General features: G+C 40.3%; 5 protein-coding genes across 6 annotated transcripts; 1 reads left to right on the top strand and 4 right to left on the bottom strand.

The window, feature by feature from the left end:
* Positions 1-857: 857 nt before the first annotated feature.
* Positions 858-1,863, bottom strand: LOC137738838 (probable glutathione S-transferase). The gene is made up of 2 exons (XM_068478309.1): positions 1,546-1,863; positions 858-1,202 (listed from the first exon to the last, which is right to left on the bottom strand). The coding sequence occupies exons 1-2, from the start codon at positions 1,861-1,863 to the stop codon at positions 858-860; spliced, it is 663 nt and encodes a 220-aa protein (XP_068334410.1).
* Positions 1,864-5,742: 3,879 nt separating this feature from the next.
* LOC137740771 (uncharacterized) lies at positions 5,743-6,075 on the bottom strand. Its single transcript, XM_068480580.1, has one exon. It carries the CDS (start codon positions 6,073-6,075, stop codon positions 5,743-5,745), a length of 333 nt encoding a protein of 110 aa, XP_068336681.1.
* Positions 6,076-7,536: 1,461 nt separating this feature from the next.
* On the top strand, positions 7,537-9,131 carry LOC137739042 (protein ALTERED XYLOGLUCAN 9-like). The gene has a single exon (XM_068478516.1). The coding sequence runs from the start codon at positions 7,730-7,732 to the stop codon at positions 8,837-8,839; it is 1,110 nt and encodes a 369-aa protein (XP_068334617.1). The 5' UTR covers positions 7,537-7,729; the 3' UTR covers positions 8,840-9,131.
* Positions 9,132-10,940: 1,809 nt separating this feature from the next.
* LOC137739043 (expansin-A13-like) lies at positions 10,941-13,310 on the bottom strand. Its single transcript, XM_068478517.1, has 2 exons — positions 12,684-13,310; positions 10,941-11,681 (listed from the first exon to the last, which is right to left on the bottom strand). The coding sequence occupies exons 1-2, from the start codon at positions 13,169-13,171 to the stop codon at positions 11,372-11,374; spliced, it is 798 nt and encodes a 265-aa protein (XP_068334618.1). The 5' UTR covers positions 13,172-13,310; the 3' UTR covers positions 10,941-11,371.
* A 2,615-nt stretch (positions 13,311-15,925) lies between these two features.
* Positions 15,926-19,153, bottom strand: LOC137739041 (protein REVEILLE 1-like). Of its 2 annotated transcripts, XM_068478514.1 has the most exons (6): positions 18,717-19,153; positions 18,274-18,396; positions 17,926-18,037; positions 17,683-17,744; positions 17,112-17,510; positions 15,926-17,010 (listed from the first exon to the last, which is right to left on the bottom strand). In XM_068478514.1, exons 1-6 carry the CDS (start codon positions 18,741-18,743, stop codon positions 16,213-16,215), a joined length of 1,521 nt encoding a protein of 506 aa, XP_068334615.1. In that variant the 5' UTR covers positions 18,744-19,153; the 3' UTR covers positions 15,926-16,212. The 2 variants fall into 2 exon arrangements, with proteins under 2 accessions (XP_068334615.1, XP_068334616.1); XM_068478515.1 differs by lacking the exons at positions 18,274-18,396; positions 18,717-19,153 and having other exon boundaries at positions 17,619-17,744; positions 17,926-18,036.
* Positions 19,154-23,002: the final 3,849 nt, after the last annotated feature.

The following is a 23,002-nucleotide window of genomic DNA, read 5'->3' as shown; positions in this document are numbered from 1 at the left end:
ACTCATAATTAGAAATTACAGATAACGTATATATACCATATAAATTTCATAATCATAACCGTTCAATTTCTTAATCTTCATTTGAAGATCATATTTACAAAGAATCATTCGGATCATATATGTGTATGCATCCAAATGGAGCTCTCCCCTTATCTCAATTGGATAATTCACATATCCCACCCCTTGAAAAAGTTTGGCATTGAGACCTTCAACGATTAAGCAATGAAAGCCTCGACAGTCTCAGCGTCGGAAAGGAGAGAGAACTATTTGGAGAGAAGGAGGTAGGTTGGGTTTGAGGAAGAGGGAGGATGAGCCTAAGAGGTGGTTTGAGTGAGAGTGAGTAATGCAAAATAAAGGGAGAACAAAAGTATTGAGTTAGGGTTTAGCAGGTTAAAAGAAAAATACAGAAAGACACCAAACTCATCTAAAACCAAAAGAAACAGAAAAATACCGCAAATTCATCTAACTTCAAACATTATAGTACATTAAAGAAAAATACATAAGACACTACTACAACAATTTTCTTGAATGCAAGCGATATTCTACAAAACACTGCCACAATTTTCTTAAATGCAAGCGATATTCTACAAACACTGCAACTTTACTTAAAGAGAGAGACCAAAATTACAAAATCATAACATGTCACAAAGTTCCATTTATTTCGCTGAAAACAAAAGTTTTCAAACTGTCCCCCTTGAGAAGACTCATTTTCCTATTCTCATACGTTACAGCAACTGATCAAGAAGGAAAATGATTATTTGTTCCTTATTTTGCAAAGTATTAGAACAGAAATTAAGAAATCAAATACACAAAGTACTAGTAAATCCGATCATCAACGAAGTAAGGATTTTCGATATCTATTCAAAACCCATCATCTTTTTGAGATTGATGACGAATTCATAGACTTTTTCTGGGTCTGGAATGACTTTGGCTACTGTCTTTCTCTGCATGCACCTATTAATCCAAGCTGACAACTTTGGTGCGTGGTCTTCAACCTTGAAGTTTCCAAATATTTCATATGCAGAGAACCAGCTCGTTATACCGATCGTTATGATGTCAACGAAACCAAAGCTATCTCCACCGAAGAAATCTTTGTCCCCAAGAAATTTCTCTAGCTGCTTTAAGACTTCTATGAAGTCTTTTACAGCTACCTCTTGTGCTTCTCCTTTGGTCCTCCATATACTGCTTCCTGCATCGAACAGCTTCATGTATACAGTCATGAAGTTAGACCTATGTATACAAACATGCTGCTTACTATTGGGTCATCAAGGTTTGGTTACCCAATGATATGACAGTAATACTGTGTCACTTGTTAAAAATGTAAGTTCATATTTGCATGATTAAAAAGCTCATTTTTGTTCACCATTAGTGTATCCTCATGTCACTAATTGATAGAAATAAATAAGATTCAAAGTGATCAAACGTAGATTTTGAATACTTAAAAATCCGAACATTTAGTAAACGAATTTGATAACAAAAAAGAAACATCGACCGAAGAGAGGACCTAATCAAATCTCAAATCGTATATAAAAGAAACCAATTAACCTTTTTGTCAATGTAGTCGGCCTGGAACTTGGCCTGAGCACGAGCATAAGGGGAAGATGGGAGCAATGGTGGAGAAGCCCAGGTCTCATCAACGTATCCGACGATGATGCTTGACTCACACACTGGTTTTCCCTTGTGAACCAGCACGGGCACCTTGGTGTAAATCGGGTTGGATGTGAGCAGCAGCTCACTCTTGCCTCCAAATAGATCTTCAGCTCTCTCTTCATATTGGATGCCCTTTTCCTCCAACGCAATTTTCACCCTCATGCAGAAAGGGCTAACCCAGCAGTCCAAAAGAACAACATCTTCCGCCGACATCTTTATCGATTCTCTCCTGTGTATATGATTTTCTTGAGTTTGTGGTATATAACACAATGAGGAAGATGTGGAGGACTTTATAGGGGGTGTGTGCTCTTAATTAAATTGCTTAATTAGGAGATGGAATTTTCGATGTTTTATGAGGTGTTCTTGTTTTGCCCTCCAAAGAGGATAAACTCTTGTAAGTTTGTTAATTTAATACATGTTAACTAGCGTTAAGTGTTTGTCAGTTGGAGCTAACTATGCTTCACGAAAGGTTTTGTCTTAAGAGTATGGAGTATATATCTAGCTAGAAAGCCGGCTCACAAGAAGTTTCAGGTTTTGATCGACAGGTATATCTCTTGATTATTTGTTGGTATCTCTTTGTTAGTCTGCAGAGAAACCATAATATAAATTACAAAATAAGAACAAACCAGCTGCTCTGAAGTTAAGTTGCTTGTCCACCATTTTGTGATTGCCGTAGTTTTTGTAACCATTCATCCTATTTATCATTAGCTAAAACATAATCTCCACACAATACGGTTGCATTTCATCAAGTCACCTATACCCACAAATGTAACAATTTTGATAACAATTAACATTTTCACATCATCTTCCTAGGTGTTCCTCTACCCCTTTGGCCCTGAACTTCTGTCTCGTAATCGCATCTTCTAACCAGAGCGTCTATAGACCTTCATTTCACATGTCCAAACCACCTTAACCAATTTTCTCTTATCTTTCCTTCAATCTCGGCTACTCCTACTTTACCTCAGATATCCTCATTCCTAATCCTATCCTTTCTCGTGTGCCCACAAATCCAACGAAGTATTCTCATCTCCGCTACACTCATTTTATGTACGTGTTGATGCTTCACCGCCGAACATTCCGTGCCATAAAGCATTGATGGCCTTATTGCCGTCCTATAAAATTTCCCTTGAGCTTTAGTGGCATACGACAGTCGCACAACACACCTGATGCACTCTTATACTGTGACATCCCGTCCCGGGATTATTAAACGCACGTGTGAAATTACCTTTTTGCCCTTAGTTCGTTTTTTTGTCACGTTGTGGGTTGTTTTGTGTGGTGTGGCATGAGTTGGACCACACACACACACTCACACACACAGTCACTCTTCCCCTCCCTCTGTCTCTCTCCCCCGTGTCTCTCTCTCTCCCTTCTTTCTTCTTCTCCCTTCTGTGAGTGTACGGACACACACCAAGAACCTTCAAACCGTCACAGATCGAGGAAACCAAGGGTGCAGTCGTGATCGTGAGGTCAAGGGAAGCACGAATATATCATTTTCAGGTAGGAACCTCAACGTTTTCACGTCGAATTCACAAGCTCCGATTTATGTACTGTTCATGCAAAATTTTTACATTGAGTTTTTGGGATTTCTAAGCTCATAGGTAGCTTGGTGGTGTCCCAAGGAGCCCCGGAGTGCTTCGTTGGACGAAATTGGACGTCGGGATCGTCCTACTCGAAGTTGGCCGGTTTTGGTTGTTTGCACAGGTAAGATTTTGTAATTTTTAGCCTTTAAAAGTGGTCCAACGTGATTCTACTAGTCTAGGGTTTTCTTTTGGTCCAAGAATCATAGAAAATGGTTGAGAAATGAAGGAGATTAGTAAGTTTAAACTTTTCCCAGTTTTCCGGCGACCGGAGTCCGGCGAGGGTCGACCGGAGAAGAAACCGGAATATTCCGTTAAGTTTAACGGAATATTCCTAACGGAGGTAACGGTATCCGGTTAGATTTGACGGAATATTCCGTCAGTTTAACGGAATATTCCTGACGGCGTCTGTTGACACCGTCAGTGTGCCTGGCACGTGGCCGCGCGTGGGGGGCGCGTAGGTCCGTGCCTGTGCGGGCGCGTGGGGGCGCGTGCGGGGTCCAAAAATTATTTTAAGAATATGGTTGTGATCCTGAGGTTGTGTAGAGCACGTTGGTATATTCATTTGTCCATTTTGAGCAATGTATGAGAAGTTATTACGAGAAACGGGTTATGTGCTTTAAAGTTAACGTTTTTATAGTTGTTTCGCATTTAGGTGACACGTACCCAGAGGACGAGCGTGCACACGCGAGACAGGGGGGCTACGACCCTTCTACATACCAGTGAGTGGGCTTTTGTTTTCCGTATATACCTATATACATTTATATTCCCAGAAATTGATTTAAAAGGGTTATTTGCCTTATGCCATGCATGTTATTATTAACGTTTATGCATCATCACATTCATTAGTAGTGGCATGCATATACATATTTATATGTGGGTGCTGTGGAGGCATAGGTAAGTGCCAGGTAAGCGTTAATTAACGATTGCATTAATTAGTAGTTAGAGATGCTTAGAGAGCTCATAACCTGCACCCCCGGTGTTAGTGCTCCCGCCCAGAGTAGGGCACAGTCCTTCACGTGTTGTTCACCTCCCGCACCATACGCTCAGCTTGGATCCAAGCTAGGTGCATAGGCCTGTCGTACAGACCACAATAGGTGGTTCCGACTCGTAGCTGACCCGCGATTATTCGCACAGCCTTCACGTGATCGTAGCACTAGAGCGTATATATATGTTACACCCAGGCTTGTCGTACAGACCACTTTAGGTGGTTCCGACTCGTGGGCAGGTTTAGATATCGAGAGTGAGATTTGAGCTCTAGATGTAGCCGTACAGGTCACGTAGGTGACTCCGGCTGCCTGATTACATGATATTGATTATGATTATACCTGGGCACTAGCATATCACTTTGAGATTTTGGCATGGCATATCTTGAGCATGATTGGTATACCCTTGAGCATGTTTTGCATGTTTACACATACGTATATATGTTTATTTTCTGGGAAGTATACAGGTTTTACGGCGAGGGGTTAGAAAGTATTTTATAAATGGTTTTAGAAAGATTTGTTTTTGCCCACTCACGCTTTTGTTTTGCGCCCCTCCAGGTTCTAGTTGCTTAGCCGTTGCGGAGGTTTCCCTTGTGAGCTTTTCGGCGTTCTGACAGACACTCCACATTGTAGGGTCGCCTTCGGGCGTACTACTGTTGTCGTTTTATTTGGACTGCTATAGACCTGCTCTGAATTTGTATCGCACTAACTAGCACTTATTCTAGTACTTGTATGCTAGTTTTTAATTATTCGTACTTTGATTTTACTACTTTATTAGCTTCCGCACGTGCACATGGCTACGTTACCTTTGTGTGACGGCCAGCACGCTCCGATCTCGGTCGGGGTGTGTCATATACTCAAGGCCATCTCTGAGATTTTGGTGGCCCTATATAAAATTTATAAAGGGGCCATTTTTTAAGATAATTTAAAAAAAAAAAAAACACATAGGACAATGTATTCGTGCTAGAAAGCAATAATTTAAATCAAAACAAACTTTAAGACTCACCGATTGTAAGTTTACAAATGTCACATAAATAATAGGTAAAATAAAGTTACAAACATAACCTTTACTAAATAATAAATAGAATAAAAAAAAACAGTTTAATCTTAAGCAACCAAATAAGAAATAAAAGCTTAAAAAAAACTCTTAATTTTGAAGTTTGACTTGAATATATAGCATTATTATATAATAAAATTGAAAAGAAAAATCGTTTTTAAGGAGTTATTATTGGCACTCCAAATATTTCATTATGCACTTCAAATTTTCATATTTAGAAAGAAAAAAATTACACTTATAAGAAGTGCACAATGAGATTTCAATGTGCTAACAAAATTCTTTCTAAAATTTACACTTATAAGAAGTGCACAATGAGATTTTCATGTACTAACAAAAGTAATTTTTTTTAATATATAAAATTATTACATATAAAAATAAGGTAACAAAATTTTTTAGAAGCCCTTCAAATTTAGGGGCTCTGTGCGATTGCACCTTTTGCGCCCCCTCAATGCCGCCTCTACTTATACTTCACCTATCCAGCTTGTATTCTATGGTTGAGGTCTCCATCAAACTCTCTATTCTTTTGCAAGATAGATCCTAGGTGGCGAAAGTTGTCGCTCTTTGGTACTTCCTGATCTCCAATCCTCACCCCCAACTCATTTAAACCTCCGTTCGCACTGAACTTGCACTCCAAATATTCTGTCTTTGACCAACTTAGATGAAGACCTTTAGATTCCAACACTTCTCTCCAAAGGTTAAGCTTCGCATTGACTCCTTCCTGAATTTCATCTATTAACACTATATCGTCTGCAAAAAGTATACACCAAGGAATATCTTCTTGAATATGTCCCATTAACTCATCCATTACCAATGCAAAAAGGTAAGGACTTAAGGATGAGCCTTGATGTAACCCTATAGTTATGGGAAAGTTTTCGGTTTGTCCTTTGTGAGTTCTTACTACAGTCTTTGTTCCATCATACATATCCTTTATAGCTTGGATATATGCTACTCATACTCATTTCTTCTCTAAAATCCGCAAAGAATGTCTCTTGGGACCCTATTATACATTTTTTCCAAATCTTTAAATACCATGTGCAAATCCTTTTTCATATCTCTATATTTTTCCATAGATCTTCGTAAGAGATAGATTACCTCTATGGTTGAGCGTCTTGGTATGAACCCTAATTGATTGTCCGAGACCCGTGTCTCTTGCCTCAGTCTATGCTCGGTTACTTTCTCCCAAAGCTTCATTGTATGTCTTATTAACTTAATACCCCTATAGTCAGGGGCGGAGCCACATGGAGGCCAGGGTAGGCCTAAGCCTATCCTGAAATTTTAAATAAATAAATAAATAAATATATATATATATATATATATATATATAGTGTATTTTGACAATCCCATCATCACATGGGTTCGAAACTCATTGACATCAACAACATTTTGCTTTTTTTAGTTTAAACTAAACTTATATTTAGGTTTTTGGTTTACAATATATAACAACTAATTTCAAATTAGAGGAAAATCCAATTATGTTGAAAGTAAAATCTTATGGTGATAGTTTTGAATTATGACCTTAAATTTTTGTTTGAATTTTTTTTTATTTTTTTTTATTGAAGCTCGTAAATAAGTGTTGTTCTTATAATATAATCATCCCAAATATTTCATAATAATTTAAAACCCCATTACTCTTGTTTGATAAATTTTATGTGCCAATAAAAAAAAATTTAAATTTTCTCAAAGTAATTATACTACTATATTTAATCTAATTTCTTTTATGTGTCTCAAATGCCCCTCCTAAGAAAAATTTTTGGCTCTGTCATTGCCTATAGTTCATGCAATTTTGTACATCACCATTATTCTTGTAGTTAGGCATCAAAGCAAGATGAGAAAAAATCAGTTAAGATGGTTTGAACATATGAAAAGACAAAAAAAATCTCATATGAAGAATGCATATTGAAGCCACCGTCGGGCCACCATAAAAATCAGGCAACCACGCCCTAGCCTTCATGATGAACACCACAAGCCTGGTCCAATAGTCGCCACCCAAAGAGTTACTGGAACGAAACTTTGATGCTGAAGAAACCACTACCCATATTGCGATGAAAGGTAGCGGCACAAGGACCATACAGTTTTGCGTTCGAGGTCATTATCCCCATGTTGGTTTATATGGGCTCTATTGTCATAAACTATAGTTTATAACTTTATTGGGCTTAGTCTGCATTTTGCTTTGTTATTGGGCTCCGCTAATGTGAGTGGATGTTATCAAAACAAAGTTGACCACACCCAACACCCACTCTCCTCCTCCTCCTTCTCTTCCGCCCCCGCCTCCGCTTCCTCCTCCTCCTCCTCCTTCCTCTGTTTTGTCGTCGTTGGAACATTCCTTTCACAGTCGGTCAATGAAAATACAGTCAATTTTGTACAGAAATACAATATTTGATTTATTCGCAACGCACCGAAAATTCAAATACTTTCTTGTCCGATCAGATGTTTGATATGATGAGAAGAGTAACACTAGCATGATAGGAGCTGTGCCATTCGGGTTGCTGGCTGCGTGCGTCGTCGTTTTGGTCCCAATGGCCATGGCCGGATACCATCTCAGCCGCAAAAAGATGCTTTTCTTCAGCGGCGCTCTCTTCATCACTCTCGCCATCGGCGTCCACCTCACCCCTTACTTCCCCTCCGTCAACGACTTCGTCACCACCGTCTCCTCCGTCGTCGTCTTCGAGAACCGCCGCGACTCTTGCCTCTCCCACCTCCACGACGTTGTTTGGGAGGTTACCCCTTCCCCCAATTTCAACGCCCTCGACAACAACACCGTCAATTACGACAAGTCCTGGGCTTGGCCTTCTTCCTTCGCCGTTTCTGCATGTGGATTTCAGAAGCTGGGTCGTTTCGACGCCTCCGATCTGCTCAACGGCTCCTGGGTCGTGGTGGCCGGAGACTCTCAGGCGAGGCTGGTGGCGCTTTCGCTGCTCAGCCTGGTTCTGGATTCTGGGCCGCTGGAGAAGGTTAACAAGGATCTGTTCAAGAGGCACAGTGATTATCAGATTGTGGTGGGCGAGATTGGGATGCGATTGGATTTCATCTGGGCTCCTTATACTGTGAATTTGACCAATCTGGTGTCGAAGTTCAAGCGAAATCGGAACTTCCCGGATGTGTTGGTGATGGGTTCTGGGCTATGGCACATGCTGCACTTCACCAACGCTTCAGATTTCCGTGTTCAACTGCAATCACTCAGGAGATCTGCGGCGTCCTTGTTGCCAGTTTCGCCGGAGACTGGCTCTGAAAAGCCGGAAACCATCTCGGCTTCAGGCTCTGGTTCGGCCCGGACGCCACACTTGTTCTGGGTTGGCATGCCCACGTTGATAAACTCGATGTTGAATACGGAGGAGAAGAGGGAGAAGATGACTGATGTAATGCGGGGTGAGTACGATAAGGAGCTTCAAAAGAGTAAGCTTTTGCGGAAGTCGGGCGGTCCGCTTTGGTTACTGGACATTGAGTCCCTGAGTTGGAATTGCGGGGTTAGATGTACGGTTGATGGAATGCATTATGATATGCGTGTTTACGAAGCAGTGCTGCACATCATGCTAAATGCATTGCTCATCGAGTCTCACCAGAAGCTTTGATTTGATTCTTTTTGTTTTCTCTTGGTATATGTCCTGCTCCGGCTCGCTGGTTCGATTTCATATGGAGTGAGCTTTTGATTCGTCTGAGAGGTTGGTTGGCTCCTTTGCTTCCTCCTCTTATCTTGCATCTTCGGTTTCTGCCAGGTTTCTCTCTTGGCCTCGGAAAACTCGGTATAGTTTATGTGAGATAGCAGTTGAGATTGAAATTCATTTGTATCTGATTTGCATTAATCTGAATATTGAATATACTTACTTGTATTGTGTAGTCTATACTCAAGGCAATTCACAAAGAGCTTCCTGGATAGAAAGTACATGTCCCTTTTTTTTTTCACACTTTCGTAGATCACAGCAGACACGAAAAGTTTTTTTGTTTCAATTCTATCGTGCTTTCTTTGCTAGCTTTAACTCCGCAGCGAGTTTTATGGTTTTGCACCATGTTTTTTGAAGTTATGTTCTGTTTTCGTTCGTAAGAAATCCAGTGCACATGAAGCTTGCAGCTTTTACCTGTTTTTAAGGTTTATGGACTAAGTATCCATAAAAGTAGCTGCTCTCTTTAGGAAAAGTTGTTAAAGTTGACTCATAAATTGTGTTCTCATTAGGAAATTGTAGATGAGAGCTAAACAAGTATAACCTTGCTATGTATAGAATACTAGTGACACCTTCCAAAATACTACAACGTGACCAAGCTGGCTGCATTGGCATCATATTGTTTGCCTCCAGGTATGAACGTATACTTGGAACTTGTATATTTATCGGATGGGAAAACGTCATTAATTTCTGTTTGAAGGATGATGCTTGTGAAGATAGTAAAATAGTCTTGGCTTTAAGTTCATCCTGTCTGGAAGCTGAATTCAAATACAGTTCCTTGGCTTTTTTAGTAATGAGATACAAAGAGGAAGAGAAGACAAATGGGGAGAAACTATCCATTCAGAAGAATAAATTTTTGGATCGAAACCTTGTTGATGGACTCGACGTTTTTCTGGGATTGAGAATGGGTCGGGGAGGGTTAATCCAAAGATGTTTGTATTTAGGGTCGTATTCTTTAAACTGACGAGGGAAAACAGTAATAAATGATTAGGTATCAAAGAAATTAAAGTTTTCTGGCTTGCCGTAGAACCCTGATTATGCAAGGACAGTTAACAAGCGGGTTGTAATGGAAGGTACTAGCTCCGTATTTGCTCTTAATATGCAGTGGTGTTTCAAGGTTCCTACCCAATGGTTTGTATTTTGGAATTGGGATTTTGGGGAATGCCAGGAGACGCAGAAGAGGGTGCCCAAACCTTTGAATATGCTGTGGGATCAATCATGGGATGTTGTTTCATGTGGTCTGTACTACAGCTACACAGCAACTCCCAAAAAGTTTTTTTTATGGCTTTTATCGTGCTGTACGTGACACTGTTTATAACTTTCATTTATGTTTTCATTGTAAGGGAAGCCTAGAACTCATAGTTGTTATCAGTCTTCTATGCTTTATTGAAATGTGAAAACCATGAAGTAAAGTGTGTTATGATTGAGGAGTCCAAAAGTCATAGAACCCTAGGTTCATTACGAACTCTTATCTCTAGCAAGTATAAGCTTCTCTCAAGGATTGTGGTGCAATCTAACTGTAGGTGCGATTCCTAGAATCCCCGCTAGTCTGATGCTAGTGTTCTCTACCTTTTCGCTATGGTTGCTTGTCCTACATCATTGTGTTTTTGCCTAGCAAATTTCGTGGTGTTTCTTGGTTTGCACGTACCATGTATCGTATGTGCTACAGTACTGAATATGATGGTCAAATCTGGCTGAACAGTTTAGTAAAGTATGGTTATGTAGCAGTTTAGTGCAATGGTTGTTTTGGCATGCAGCTGTGCACACGTTGGATGCAACTTAAGTTGTGCAGTTGATGGAATTTGCTTTTCTCTTTCTGAAATGGGAATGACTCCTCTCCGCACCACTCTCATTCCAGGTTAGTAAACATATCGTTAGGTTTGTGGGAGTTATCGGGACTTTTGTGCGAATACCGCACGATGTGGTGAAAGACATGATAATCAGTAACGGAAATTTATCGCTCTCCATTGTGAGCAGCAAGCACAATTGCAAACATGCCAAACAAAACTATATGTAACCTAAAGAAGCAATAAATTTGATATCCAATCAGGAACTTTCAATCAACACAACCACCACCCCAGAAGCAGAACCAAGCAATTTATCAGTACTTACAAACTACACTCCGCCATTACACCCTCTCATCATCAGACCGCTGTGCAGCTCCAGAGACCCCCCCAGCTACCGTGGCAACAGAGCAGTTCTATCTCAATCCCTTGCGATTCTACCACCGTGCACCCCTGAGGCACCAGCATACTCCGCAACCTGTACCTCAATATCAGTTTACATTCCGGGTCCCTTTAATAGTTAAGCTTCGGCATAGGTCTTTGTACAACATCATCCGCAATCTAACTGTACTTCATTACCAAAAGAAAAATAGAACAAGCAACAAAAAGGGAAGATATACAAAACTGGTCTCTCTTGCACTATTTCGTTGAAACAGTGCTTTTAAGAATCAAACTGCTTCCCTTCAAAAGTCTGCCCAAAGTTCCAAGCCTTGGGAGCAACGTTGTAAGATGTAACTGTGCGCCCATCGCTGCTTGTGACCTCGAAAGAAAGAGGTTGGTTCAGTAAATCGGCGCTTGCATGCCAGTTTTGGCCCCAATTCCGTCCCATTGGAAGCCAGCCGGTTCTTGAACCCTTGATCTTCACCGCAACAATGTCTCCAGCACCAGCCACATTGCTGATGAGCACTGAGATAAAGATATTAGAACCATCTATGGTGAAACGAATTCCTCCTTCCTTTCTACACTTGATCCTGTTTCAAGCACAATGAACAAAAATAAGAGGAAAATATATCAGGATGACAGTAGGCATCGGGATGCTGTTAAACACATCTTATTTTGTCGTGATGTCTTACGTATTATTCTTTCTTTTCCATTAGAAAAAACCACAAAAAGGGGATTTTGCACTCCAGACTAACATTTTCATAGTTCAAAAAAATGAAACTCCGGACAATGTTTTCTCATTTTCTTGAAAATATGAGGTGAGATGCCTCATTTGTCTGGTGACTGGTGAGTGAGCTCCCATGCCTCAGCATATGCCAAGGTGCCACCAATTTCTGACATGGTGTGTGTGAATCTTGAAAATCGAACACTGTTCCATCAAATATGCAACCAGAAAACCTTCTTTGACCTTTATATTCCTTTAAGATTGCCGTACTCGGCTCAGGTTCTTATTTGACTAAAACCACCTTGGTATCCTATAAGCTAATTCCAAATTTGTAATTAACACTCCCCATACATCTTCAAATTCAACCCTAAAATGCTGTCGTGCACAGCCACACTCTCACAGCTTTTCTGAGCAACCTCAATTTATTAGTAATTAAGCAAAATCACTTGCCAAATTGCAACTACCATACGCCATACTAAGCATTGAAAATCGATCTCTAAAGCCTATATATTGAAAGATCTTGTTCAAATACCAGACCACCTTTTCGAAGGAATTCCTCATATCTACAGCAGTTTATCACATGCTACATTAGGCGACGTGAAGGGTTTGAACCCAGGACACAATCCCATTAGACAACAATATTAATGGTACCATTTTCAATACTGTAGACATCGAAATTTCGTTGTTCACGTGCTCTTGTGTTATTCGTTGCAGGAATTTTTGTGTTTACACATACATCATTTTCAATAATAATTCACATTTAAGACAACAAAATTATATTTTAAGCAGAGAAAGAAGGTAAAAAAGGAAAATGAAGATAGGAAAGAGTAAAGTAGAGGGCAACAAAATTGGAAGTCCAATGACCAACCTACGATACTGGACGGGCATATTGCCAGCCTTCCAAATAGCGATCTTCTCAAACGCCTCGATGGGAAGCACCAAATGCTTGTTCGGCGCGTTGCAGTGGCCCCCGCCTTCCGCCGTGAACCCGTAATTCGGCGGGCAGAAGTTGGTCGCCGTCACGATAATCGACGTCCCAGGAATGCACCACCGCATGTCCTCCACGCACCGGACCTCGAAGCACGCGCCGCAGATCTGGCCCCGCTCGAACAGCGCCTCGCTCAGCCCCACCGTCGCCAGCCCATACCCGGCCTTCTCGAGGTCGCCGTACCCGCACGCGCCCCCAACCTTGTCGCGGGGGTCGGCGGCGGCGTAGTAGGTGGCACGTGCGGAGGTCCAGTCGTAGAGGGAGGGGGAGGCGGTGGGGAAGGAGGAGGAGGAGTGGAAGTGGGAGAGGGCGGTGGAGGCGAGCGCGAGTGGGAGGAGGAGGAGCAGGGCGAGAGCTGGCGGCGACATTTCCGCCGTTCTTTGTTTAAACGCCGTCGGCTTTTTGTCGTCGGCGTTATTAATTTGCTTTCTCGTTCGAGGAAGGATTAGTGTGAATGAGTGAGTGAGAGATCGATCCAGAGAGACAGAGTACAGGTGAAGACGGAAAGAGAAAACATTTTGCATTTTATTTATTTATTTAAATGGTGTTTTTCGCTTTTTAGGCTCATGGGACGGACGCTGTCACTCACGTTGCGGCCCGCACCACTAATTGTCTTCTAATTGTCTTAATTATTAATCAATTTTCTAATGCAATGATATTATAATAGACAATCTGATATCAAATGAGTAATTTGTGAGAGTTCAACTTAAAATCTCATTTTGATAATCACGGACAGGTGGTCTAGTGGTAAAAGATGGATTATAAGGTTTTTTTCAAATAAAAAATTGAAGATCTCAGGTTTGAAATTCGTTGATGGTATGGAAGCCAGATTTATGGTCAAGGAAGGCTGAAATGCCTCTGTGAGTTTTCCCGACTCTTGAAATGGTAGATAATCGTGGTTTGTCACTAGTTGTCGCCTTTTAAAAAAACAAAAGGAAAATAAAAATCTCATTTTGATATTAAAATAGACAATTTGAACAACATTATTGTTAGTCCAATTTTTTTTTTTTAACAAACAATATTATTTACACTAAGGGGTGGGGGAGTTAGTTAAGCCTCATAATGAGCTAGCAATAATGTGGTTCAAATTCGTTTTTAGCTATAATCGAATCTAAGATCTCTTACTTAATAATGAAAAAAAATATCACAAGACTGTAGTACTTAGTGATTTGCTAGTCCAAATTTAAAATATCATTTTTACATGAAAAGAAATGCCATTAACGTAGTATTCCATGTATTCTATCATCAATACGAACGAGTCTTCTCCTTTCCGATTGTAGTCGAGCTTTCTCCTTCGTTATGTTCGTTATACGATATTGAAATGGGATGTGCTATCTACGCACCATTTTTTATTACTTACACATTTCTTATTAATTTATGTATGTTGATATTTTTCAATTCATCCAATCTAACAGTTAAAAATTAAAAAAGTGTTTGAAAAGTAAAAAGTGGTGTGTTAATATCACACCCCTATTGAAATAAGTAATGTGACTAATTGGGATAGGGATTGAAATTTAATTAAATAGCTTAATTAATTGTCACGGTGCTTAAAATGGGCTTCGAAATAATTCCGGACTCTTCACTTGGAAAGTGAGAGGTTTTTTGTTCGAATCTCGTAGATGGTGAATTCGATATCAAATTAGACTGTTATTTGTGTGGTTTAACTGAACTCCTCATCTCCTTAGTGTAAAAATATAGATGTGCTCTAAAAATAAAAATAATAAATAAAAATCAGACTCATTGAACTCGGACGAGCCCAAACCCACTTGGTGTGTGAGGAATGAGGATCCTCTTCGGATTCTTTTTATGAGGATCTTCAAGATCCTCAAATCTTGTCTGTTCATCGTATATAGCGCGGTCAGTTTTCATTAGATACCATTCATATTTATTTTTAAATAAAAGTATTTAAAAAAATTTATAACCGTACGATATACAATAAATGAACACAATTTAAAAATTCTCAGAATCTTCACAAAGAAAATCCAGAGAGAATCCTCGTTCGTGTGAGTGACTCAAAATGATTTAAGACTCAAAAGGGCGCAAGAAGGGCCACTGACCTGCTTTTTAGAGAGCCCCAGGGATGTGTAATGACACAGGTTTTCAAACACAAAACCGACACTGGAACCAAGAAAGAGAAAAGGTCGGTTAAACCTTGTGGCATGGTATGAGCCAAGTGCTCTCGCATAAATCCAACAGCTCGAATTACTTGGTTTACGAATGATTACATTCTCATGGTCGAAGATGATTCATTAAAGCAAACGTGACGTCCGTAATTGACTGATTTAAGAGTTATTAGCTAGCTTGTCTAAGTTAATTAGACATTTGATTTTGAGATGATACTTGACAATTTATTGCCCTAACTTATTTTAATCCGAAATGAAATAAAACAAAAAAACAAATTTCTGATCAACAAGTTAACTAACCGGATTGTTATCAGATCATTCATTAAATAATAGATCAGAATAAGTTTACCTGCAGATAACCCGGTAAAAAAAATGTTAGTTTGATAATTTTGAACTACTAAAAAAACCAACCACAATAGCATAGGATCTAATCTCATATAAGTGAGATTAAATCCTTACCGTTGGATTCTAATACCCTTTCACTCTATGTCTTTCCCAGACTCTCAGTACCAACTCGACTGCATTTGTCTTCTCTCTATGTCGACGCTCGCTCTCTCTCTCCCATCGCCATCTCTATGTCTCATTTTGTCGTCCAAGCCACTACCATAATCACGGGCTCATTTCATCTTTTATGTTTTGAAGTAATATTTATGTGATAATGTGGTATGTCGATATAGCATGTTTAATAATTTAGTATGATGTTTATTTATCGAAATAAAATATATTTTCTTTAACGAGTAAAATGGGTTGAGTCATATTACCCATTAAATTAACAAGTCAAGTCATATTACCCATCGATTTTAAAGCGGTTGACACAACACAATCCGTTAAGATATTGGATATTGTCATGTAGACATGTAGATAACACAAACACAACACAATCTGTTAAGATATCGGGTATATCATAACACGACACGATCGCCATTTAAAGTGTTGGGTCTTGCCCAGTGAGTGTTGCCACTTGAGTAGGCTAGAAGTCCAAGCCCATCAGTTCATTAGTTTACCAATGCCCCAATTAGTATGGCGAAAATATGGTGTTGCAGCATCCCAGGATCATCATCAAAGGCTTGTCCACACAAACATGGAGAACAATTGTTTGTTCACTTTGTGCTCATTAGTGTTAACATTAACAGTACCGAGTCTATAAGTAAGAAACTCACAGTTACAAACAAGTAAAAAAAAAGAAGTAACAATACGAAGGCTGTAGTACCAGCAGCTCAAAAATGATAAACGTCCTCTTCAACTATTCGTCTTCAACTATACGGTTACGGTACCCGACCAAGTTCCTAACTTGTTCTGTGAAATAAGGGCAGGGCCTCTTGAGTCTTGACTAACACAGGAGGACGCCATAACGAAAGGCAGATTCTCTTCCCATCCCCGTCTTCACTTGCCACTGTGGAGGACTTGGCATCTCTCTCGGCCATACACCTTTTATACGGTACAAATCCTTTTCTATACTTTCCAGTGCTTGCTCTTATTTTCGAGAAGGCTGAGTTTGCGCTCGCCTTAAACTGAAGAACTGAGTTTGGTTCTCCGTCTTTATCAGAAACCTGTTGATAATGATCGCCCTGCGTCTCATCGTCTTTGTCACGATTTTCCTCATCACTGGCTGATCCGGCATCTGAACCGGTACAAGAACCTTCCCCATCAACTTTCTTAGAATCAACATGTTCATTCACTGGCTGCTGCTGCTGCTTATGGAATGGAATAAAAGGCGGACAAACGGTCCACCACGGTACAGGATAAGCATTAGTACCAGATTCTACTGCATCTGAGTTTTGATTCTGAAATTGCATGATGTAGATGCCTTGATGTCCTCCATAGGGAAAATTATCCCAAACATGTTCTACATTCCCGGATGCAGATTCCATATCCATAAAGTTAAATGGTAATGATGTCTGTACAGGTTTCTCCTCCTGCACATCAGAAGGCAGTGATTGAGAAGTTCCTGCAGCTCGAGAAGACGGTCTGTGGGAGTCTGTGACTAATACAGTCCTTCCGAAGAGCTTAAGGCTTCGGGCAAATGCCTCCTTGGCTGAACCTCCACTAGCATCAACATCATCCGTGGGAAACAACTCGAGCTTCTGGATGTAATCAGCACACACAACCAGTAGAGTATCAATATCAAATAAAAGGCTTATTCGTTTTGAAAATTTGAAAGATATGCCAACAAACAAGCATATACCATTGTTAATTGCTTGTTAGGAAGTGAACAATTGTTTATTGGAGATCCGCTTTCCTCAAGTAATGGGTTGGGCTCAGAATGAATTAAGTTCTCACTATTGACACCAGCAGCAGATGAATCGGGGGATAAACCATCACTGGGTGTATTTGAATCAGTTGAACCCAGTGCATCTGAACCAATAACTGATAATACTGATGTGGGAGATTGGTTTTCTTGCTCCGAAACAGATAAATTTGGAGACGGGGACCTTGTTGGCTGCTCTCCAATTGAGGTCTCTTTATCAAGAGGGTGTACAAGTTTTCGGGGATAAGGACGCATTGGCTTCTTTTTTGGTCGCGGAGGAGGGATGTCGATAGGCTCTTCCGAGGTTGCATTTCCACCATTCGGGTAACGAGCAACCTACAAGAAAGAAAGACTTCAGGACTCGGAACAAAACATCAAGCAAGAAAGCATGAACCCTCCTCCCCGAATGGTTTACATGCCTTGATTCAATAAAGTTTAACTTACATTAACAGATGGGGATATAGATATTATGGTTGAAAATGGGGGTACTGAAATAAGACTGGTCAACCTTAGAAAAGAATTTTTGAGCATGGCTTCGAATCTGAACCGCAGTCTTCGTGCCAATATGCTCTGTCATTCGAACAGAATATTTCAGTAAACGTAAGACGGATGCTATTAATTAACATCTTAAGCTTTAAAACCAGAAATCGAATCTGTTAATCTCAGCCAGCTTTTTACATCTGAGATATCATTACAACAACTCTAAACAAATCAATATGCTGCTTTTTTATGCTTTTAATGCAAAACTTACCTTCTATCTTTCGCCAGGCTCGACCGTAGAGCTTTAAAGCTTCAAGGAACTTCTTATGCTCTTCCTCTGTCCACCTCTCTCTCTCTTTCTTGATTGTGTACGGTTTTCTCACCTGATAAAATCGAAACGGAGGGCAGGTGAACGAAGGTTGCACGTTACAACAATTAATCATAATTTTGATCAACAAAATAAAATGCAGATGTGGGTCGTTAGACCGGTTTGTTAGCCCTCGAAAGAGTTTGAATCTCCCTCCCCGTAGATTAGATTCGAGTAGTCTAGAATATCGCTTTGTCAAAAAGTAAATGAACAAAGTAAAATTGAAATTATTAGAATGCAAAAGATTGAAACCTTGGGAGTAAAGTCGTTTCCACTAGAGAACTGATCATCCTTAAACTGGACCCCACCAGCACTCGGTGAGATCCCAGTGCCAGCTGAATCAACACCATTTGATCCACTACTACCAAATTGCTCCTACATAACAACAATACAAAATTAAAAATCTAACACTAAATTTTCTAACTTTTTAAAGAATTGTACAGATTCAGAAAAAGGGTTCTTTCAATTCATCCTCCTCTTCAAAGAAATACCAGAAATTGTCCAAATTCAAATAAATTCATAAAGTAGAAAGTATCAAGAGTCATTTAAAAAAGTTTATAAATCGTTTGTAATAAATAAATAAAAAAAGTAAATCACAACAGAAATGAAATTTTCAGTGATCCATAAAAAAATTCAATAAAACAGAGTATGCAGGTTATATTATAAGATAAGTTAAGTAATTTGTGGATGCATACTTGAGCAGCCATGTCTGAAGATCCCATTAATCCACCCACCAAGCAAAGTTGACCTCTTCCTCAGCTCTCCCCGTTACGATACCGTTTCTCCTCACCCCTTCGGCTTGTAAGAACCGCAGCAAATCCTTGTCTCTGTCTTCCCCACGCTCATACAGCAAGAAAATAATCATAAATTTACACTCTTTCGATTCAACCAACCGGTGCTGTACGCTCCCCGACCCATTTTCTTATCACTGTCCCAATCTCAACCCCTCCGTATTTTCTTTCAGCTCTCCGGTCCTCCAAAATTGGAGTCGATTTCTTGCTTCCGAAAAACAAACAAGAAACTGGGTTTCACTTGGATGCCAGAAATAGCAAAAACCCAAGTGAATAAAAAAGTACAGAAAAAATGAAGAAGAAAGCAAAGAAGGAGGAGAGAGAAAAGCAAATGAGGAAGAGACAGAGACAGTTGAATAGGTGTAGGGTTTGTGGCCGTTGTTTTTTTTTTTTTTTTGTTTTTTTCCTTGATGAACTGGATACATGATCCCGTGCTGAAAGAGTACTTGGAAAATAATAATTCTAGAAAAATTAAATTTGTAAATTAAATTTATAAATTAAATAATATGTTATTAAAGAAAAATAAGTATGTTTATTAATATTTAAGTAATAATTCACTTATAACTTCTATGTCATTTAATTTACAAAATTAATTTACTAATTAATCCTTCTAGCATTACTATTTAAAAAATAGCCCCAATCGTAAAAAATTTATTGACGCTATTGTTAGTCATTCAAAGGTAACTAAATTATATATTTTAACGAATTTTACCATATTAATTTTTCATGGACTTCTTTTATTATTTTTGTTTTGTGAGAAAATAGAAAGGTTGAGAATTGGATGGAATCATGTGGCTTACGACCAAGGAGGCCATCGACGCGTGGCGGACGTCTGTCTTGTCCCACCCCCCCTCTTGGGCGTCGCTTGTGATGAAAATTCAGTCGAAATTGGCTAAATATGCGCAAAAGCTGTACTCGCAACGAAAATCATTACAAGAGCGTAGTCGTGCTTGAATGGCTCACACATCACGTTCTTCATCAACCAACTCACTTCTATCTCCAAAAGTTGGATAATTTGGAGAAAGAGAATTTCCAAATCTTCTTCTTCTTCTATTTTATTTATTTACTAAAAGTGATATTCTACACTATTATGAAGATAATTTATTAATTACAACTTTCTTGTATTCAAGAAAGTATGTCTCAACCCCATAGTTGTTTTGTCATACTAAGCTTGGAGCGCAACATAATAACTTCTTACATGTCTGAGTGAAATAACTTTTTCTTCTTTCAAAGATTTGATATTAAAAATGAAGAATAAATAAATATTTGTTGAATTTTTTAGTCCCAACTCTTGATATTAAATCCAATAAGAATATGACACACCCCGACCGAGATCGGAGCGTGCTGGCCGTCACACAAAGGTGACGTAGCCATGTGCACGTGCGGAAGCTAATAAGTAGTAATATAAAAGTACAAATAATTAAAAACTAGCATACAAGTACTAGAATAAGTGCTAGTTAGTGCGATACAAATTCAGAGCAGGTCTATAGCAGTCCAAATAGAACAACAACAGTAGTACGCCCGAAGGCGACCCTACAATGGGGAGTGTCTGTCAGAACGCCGAAAAGCTCTCAAGGGAAACCACCGCAATGGCTAAGCAACTAGAACCTGGAGGGGCGCAAAACAAAAGTGTGAGTGGACAAAAACAAAGCTCTTTTAAAACCATTTAGCAAAATACAATCTAACCCCTCGCCGTAAAACTTGTATACTTCCCAGAAAATAAACATATATACGTATGTATAGATATGCCAGTCATGCTCAAGGGTATATCATTCATGCTCAATATATGCCATGTCAAAATCTCATAATGATATGCAAGTGCTCAGGTATGAGTCATCTCAATCACACAATCCTCTGGCAGCCGGAGTCACCTAACGTGACCTGTACGGCTGCATATAGAGCTCAAATCTCAACTCAATATCTAAACCTGCCCACGAGTCGGAACCACCTAAAGGGGTCTGTACGACAGGCCTGGGTGTAACAAGTATATACGCTCTAGTGCTACGATCACGTGAGGGCTGTGCGAATAATCGCGGGTCACCGACGAGTCGGAACCACCTACTGTGGTCTGTACGACAAGCCTATGCACCTAGCTTGGATCCAAGCTGAGCGTATGGTGCGGGAGGTGAACAACACGTGAAGGACTGTGCCCTACTCTGGGCGGGAGCACTAACACCGGGGGTGCAGGTTATGAGCTCTCTAAGCATCTCTATCCACTATTTAATGCAATCGTTAATTAACGCTTACCTGGCACTTACCTATGCCTCCACAGCACCCACATATAAATATATATGACATATGCATATGTATATGTATGCCACAAATAACGCATGCAATGATGCATAAACGATAATGATAAAGTGCATGGCATAATGTAAATAACCTTTTTTAATCAAATTCTGGGAATATAAATGTATATAGGTATATACGGAAAACAAAAGCCCACTCACTGGTATGTAGAAGGGTCGTAGCCCCCCTGTCTCGCATGTGCACGCTCGTCCTCTGGGTACGTGTCACCTAGATGCGAAACAACTATAAAAACGTTAACTTTAAAGCACATAACCCGTTTCTCGTAATAACTTCTCATACATTGCTCAAAATAGACAAATGAATATACCCACGTGCTCTACACAACCTCAGGGTCACAACCATATTTTTAGAAAAAAATTTTGACCCCGCACGCGCCCCCACGCGCCAGCACAGGCACGGACCTACGCGCCCCCCACGCGCGGCCACATGCCAGGCACACTGACGGTGTCAACAGACGCCGTCAGGAATATTCCGTTAAAACCCCGGAATATTCCGTTAAAACTAACTGGTTCCGTTAACGGCGTTAGGAATATTCCGTCAGAATTGACGGAATATTCCGTCGCCTTCTTCCTTCGATCGCCGGCAACGTCGCCGGCGCCGGAACCTGGGAAAACCTGCAACTCAGGTTTTCTCACTCATTTTTCAACCGTTTTTCGTGATTTTTGGACCAAATGAAAGCCCTAGACTAGTAGAACAAGTCCCAACAAGTTTTAAGGGCTAAAACTAAGAGATTATACCTGTGCAATTTCTCCAAAACCGGCCAACTTAGAACAGGACGATCCCGACGTCCAATTTTGTCCAACGAAGCACTCCGAGGCTCCTTGGGACCTCACCAACACATCTACAAGCTCAGAAAACCCAAAAACTTAATGTACAAACTTTGCATGAACAGTACACAATTCGGACCACTTCGAAACAACGTGAAAACTAAATGTTTCTCACCTGAAATTGCTACGGTTGTGTTCCCCTCGACCTCACGAGCTTAAATATGTCCTTGGTTCCCTCGATCTGTTAGTGTTTAGGGTGGTTGTGGGTTTGTCCGTACGTTTTCGAAAAGGAGGAAAGGGAATGGGGCTCGGGGAACTCACAAAGAGAGAGAGAGACAGAGAGAGACAGTGAGACAGTGTGTGTGTGTGGCCCTCAGCTTGCCAACACCACACAAAACAACCAAAACCAAATAACGAAACGAACTAGGGGCTAAAATGTCATTTCACTAGTACGTTTTTAAAAATCCCGGGACGGGATGTCACAACCTTCCCACCTTAATAGAATTTCGTCCCGAAATTCAAAACAACCAAACAGCAGCCCCTAGTGGCCAAAGAACAAACGAGGGTACAAATCCCTCATTCGATCTTCTGTCTCCGACATGGCTTCCTCAACGGAATGATTCCTCCACAAAACCTTCACTAAATTCACTGTCTTGTTCCTCAGGACCTTTTCTTTCCAATCTAGTATCGTCACCGGCTCCTCGTCGTACGTCAAATCTGGGTTAATCTCAAGCGGTTGAGGAGGTATCACATGAGATGGATCAGCAACGTAGTGTCGGAGCATAGACACGTGAAAAACATTATGCACTCTAGCCAACTCCGGAGGCAACTCCAACCTGTAAGCTACCTCACCAACTCGTTCTGTGACCGCGTATGGTCCGATGTACCTAGGACTCAGTTTCCCCTTCTTTCCGAACCGCACAACACCTCTCCACGGTGAAAGCTTCAGAAATACCCAATCTCCGACCTCATATGTTCTGTCCGTAGCACGCCGATCCGCTAGACTCTTCTGCCTGTCCTGAGCTGCTTTCAGGTTAGACTTAATCACCTGAACATTCTGAGTAGTCTCCTCGACAATCTCTGGACCCACTAAAAGTCTTTCTCCAACCTCTG

Source organism: Pyrus communis, chromosome 7 (assembly GCF_963583255.1).
Source record: "Pyrus communis chromosome 7, drPyrComm1.1, whole genome shotgun sequence".
In the NCBI taxonomy this organism is placed as follows: domain Eukaryota; kingdom Viridiplantae; phylum Streptophyta; class Magnoliopsida; order Rosales; family Rosaceae; genus Pyrus; species Pyrus communis.
This window is presented reverse-complemented; position numbering and strand designations above follow the sequence as displayed.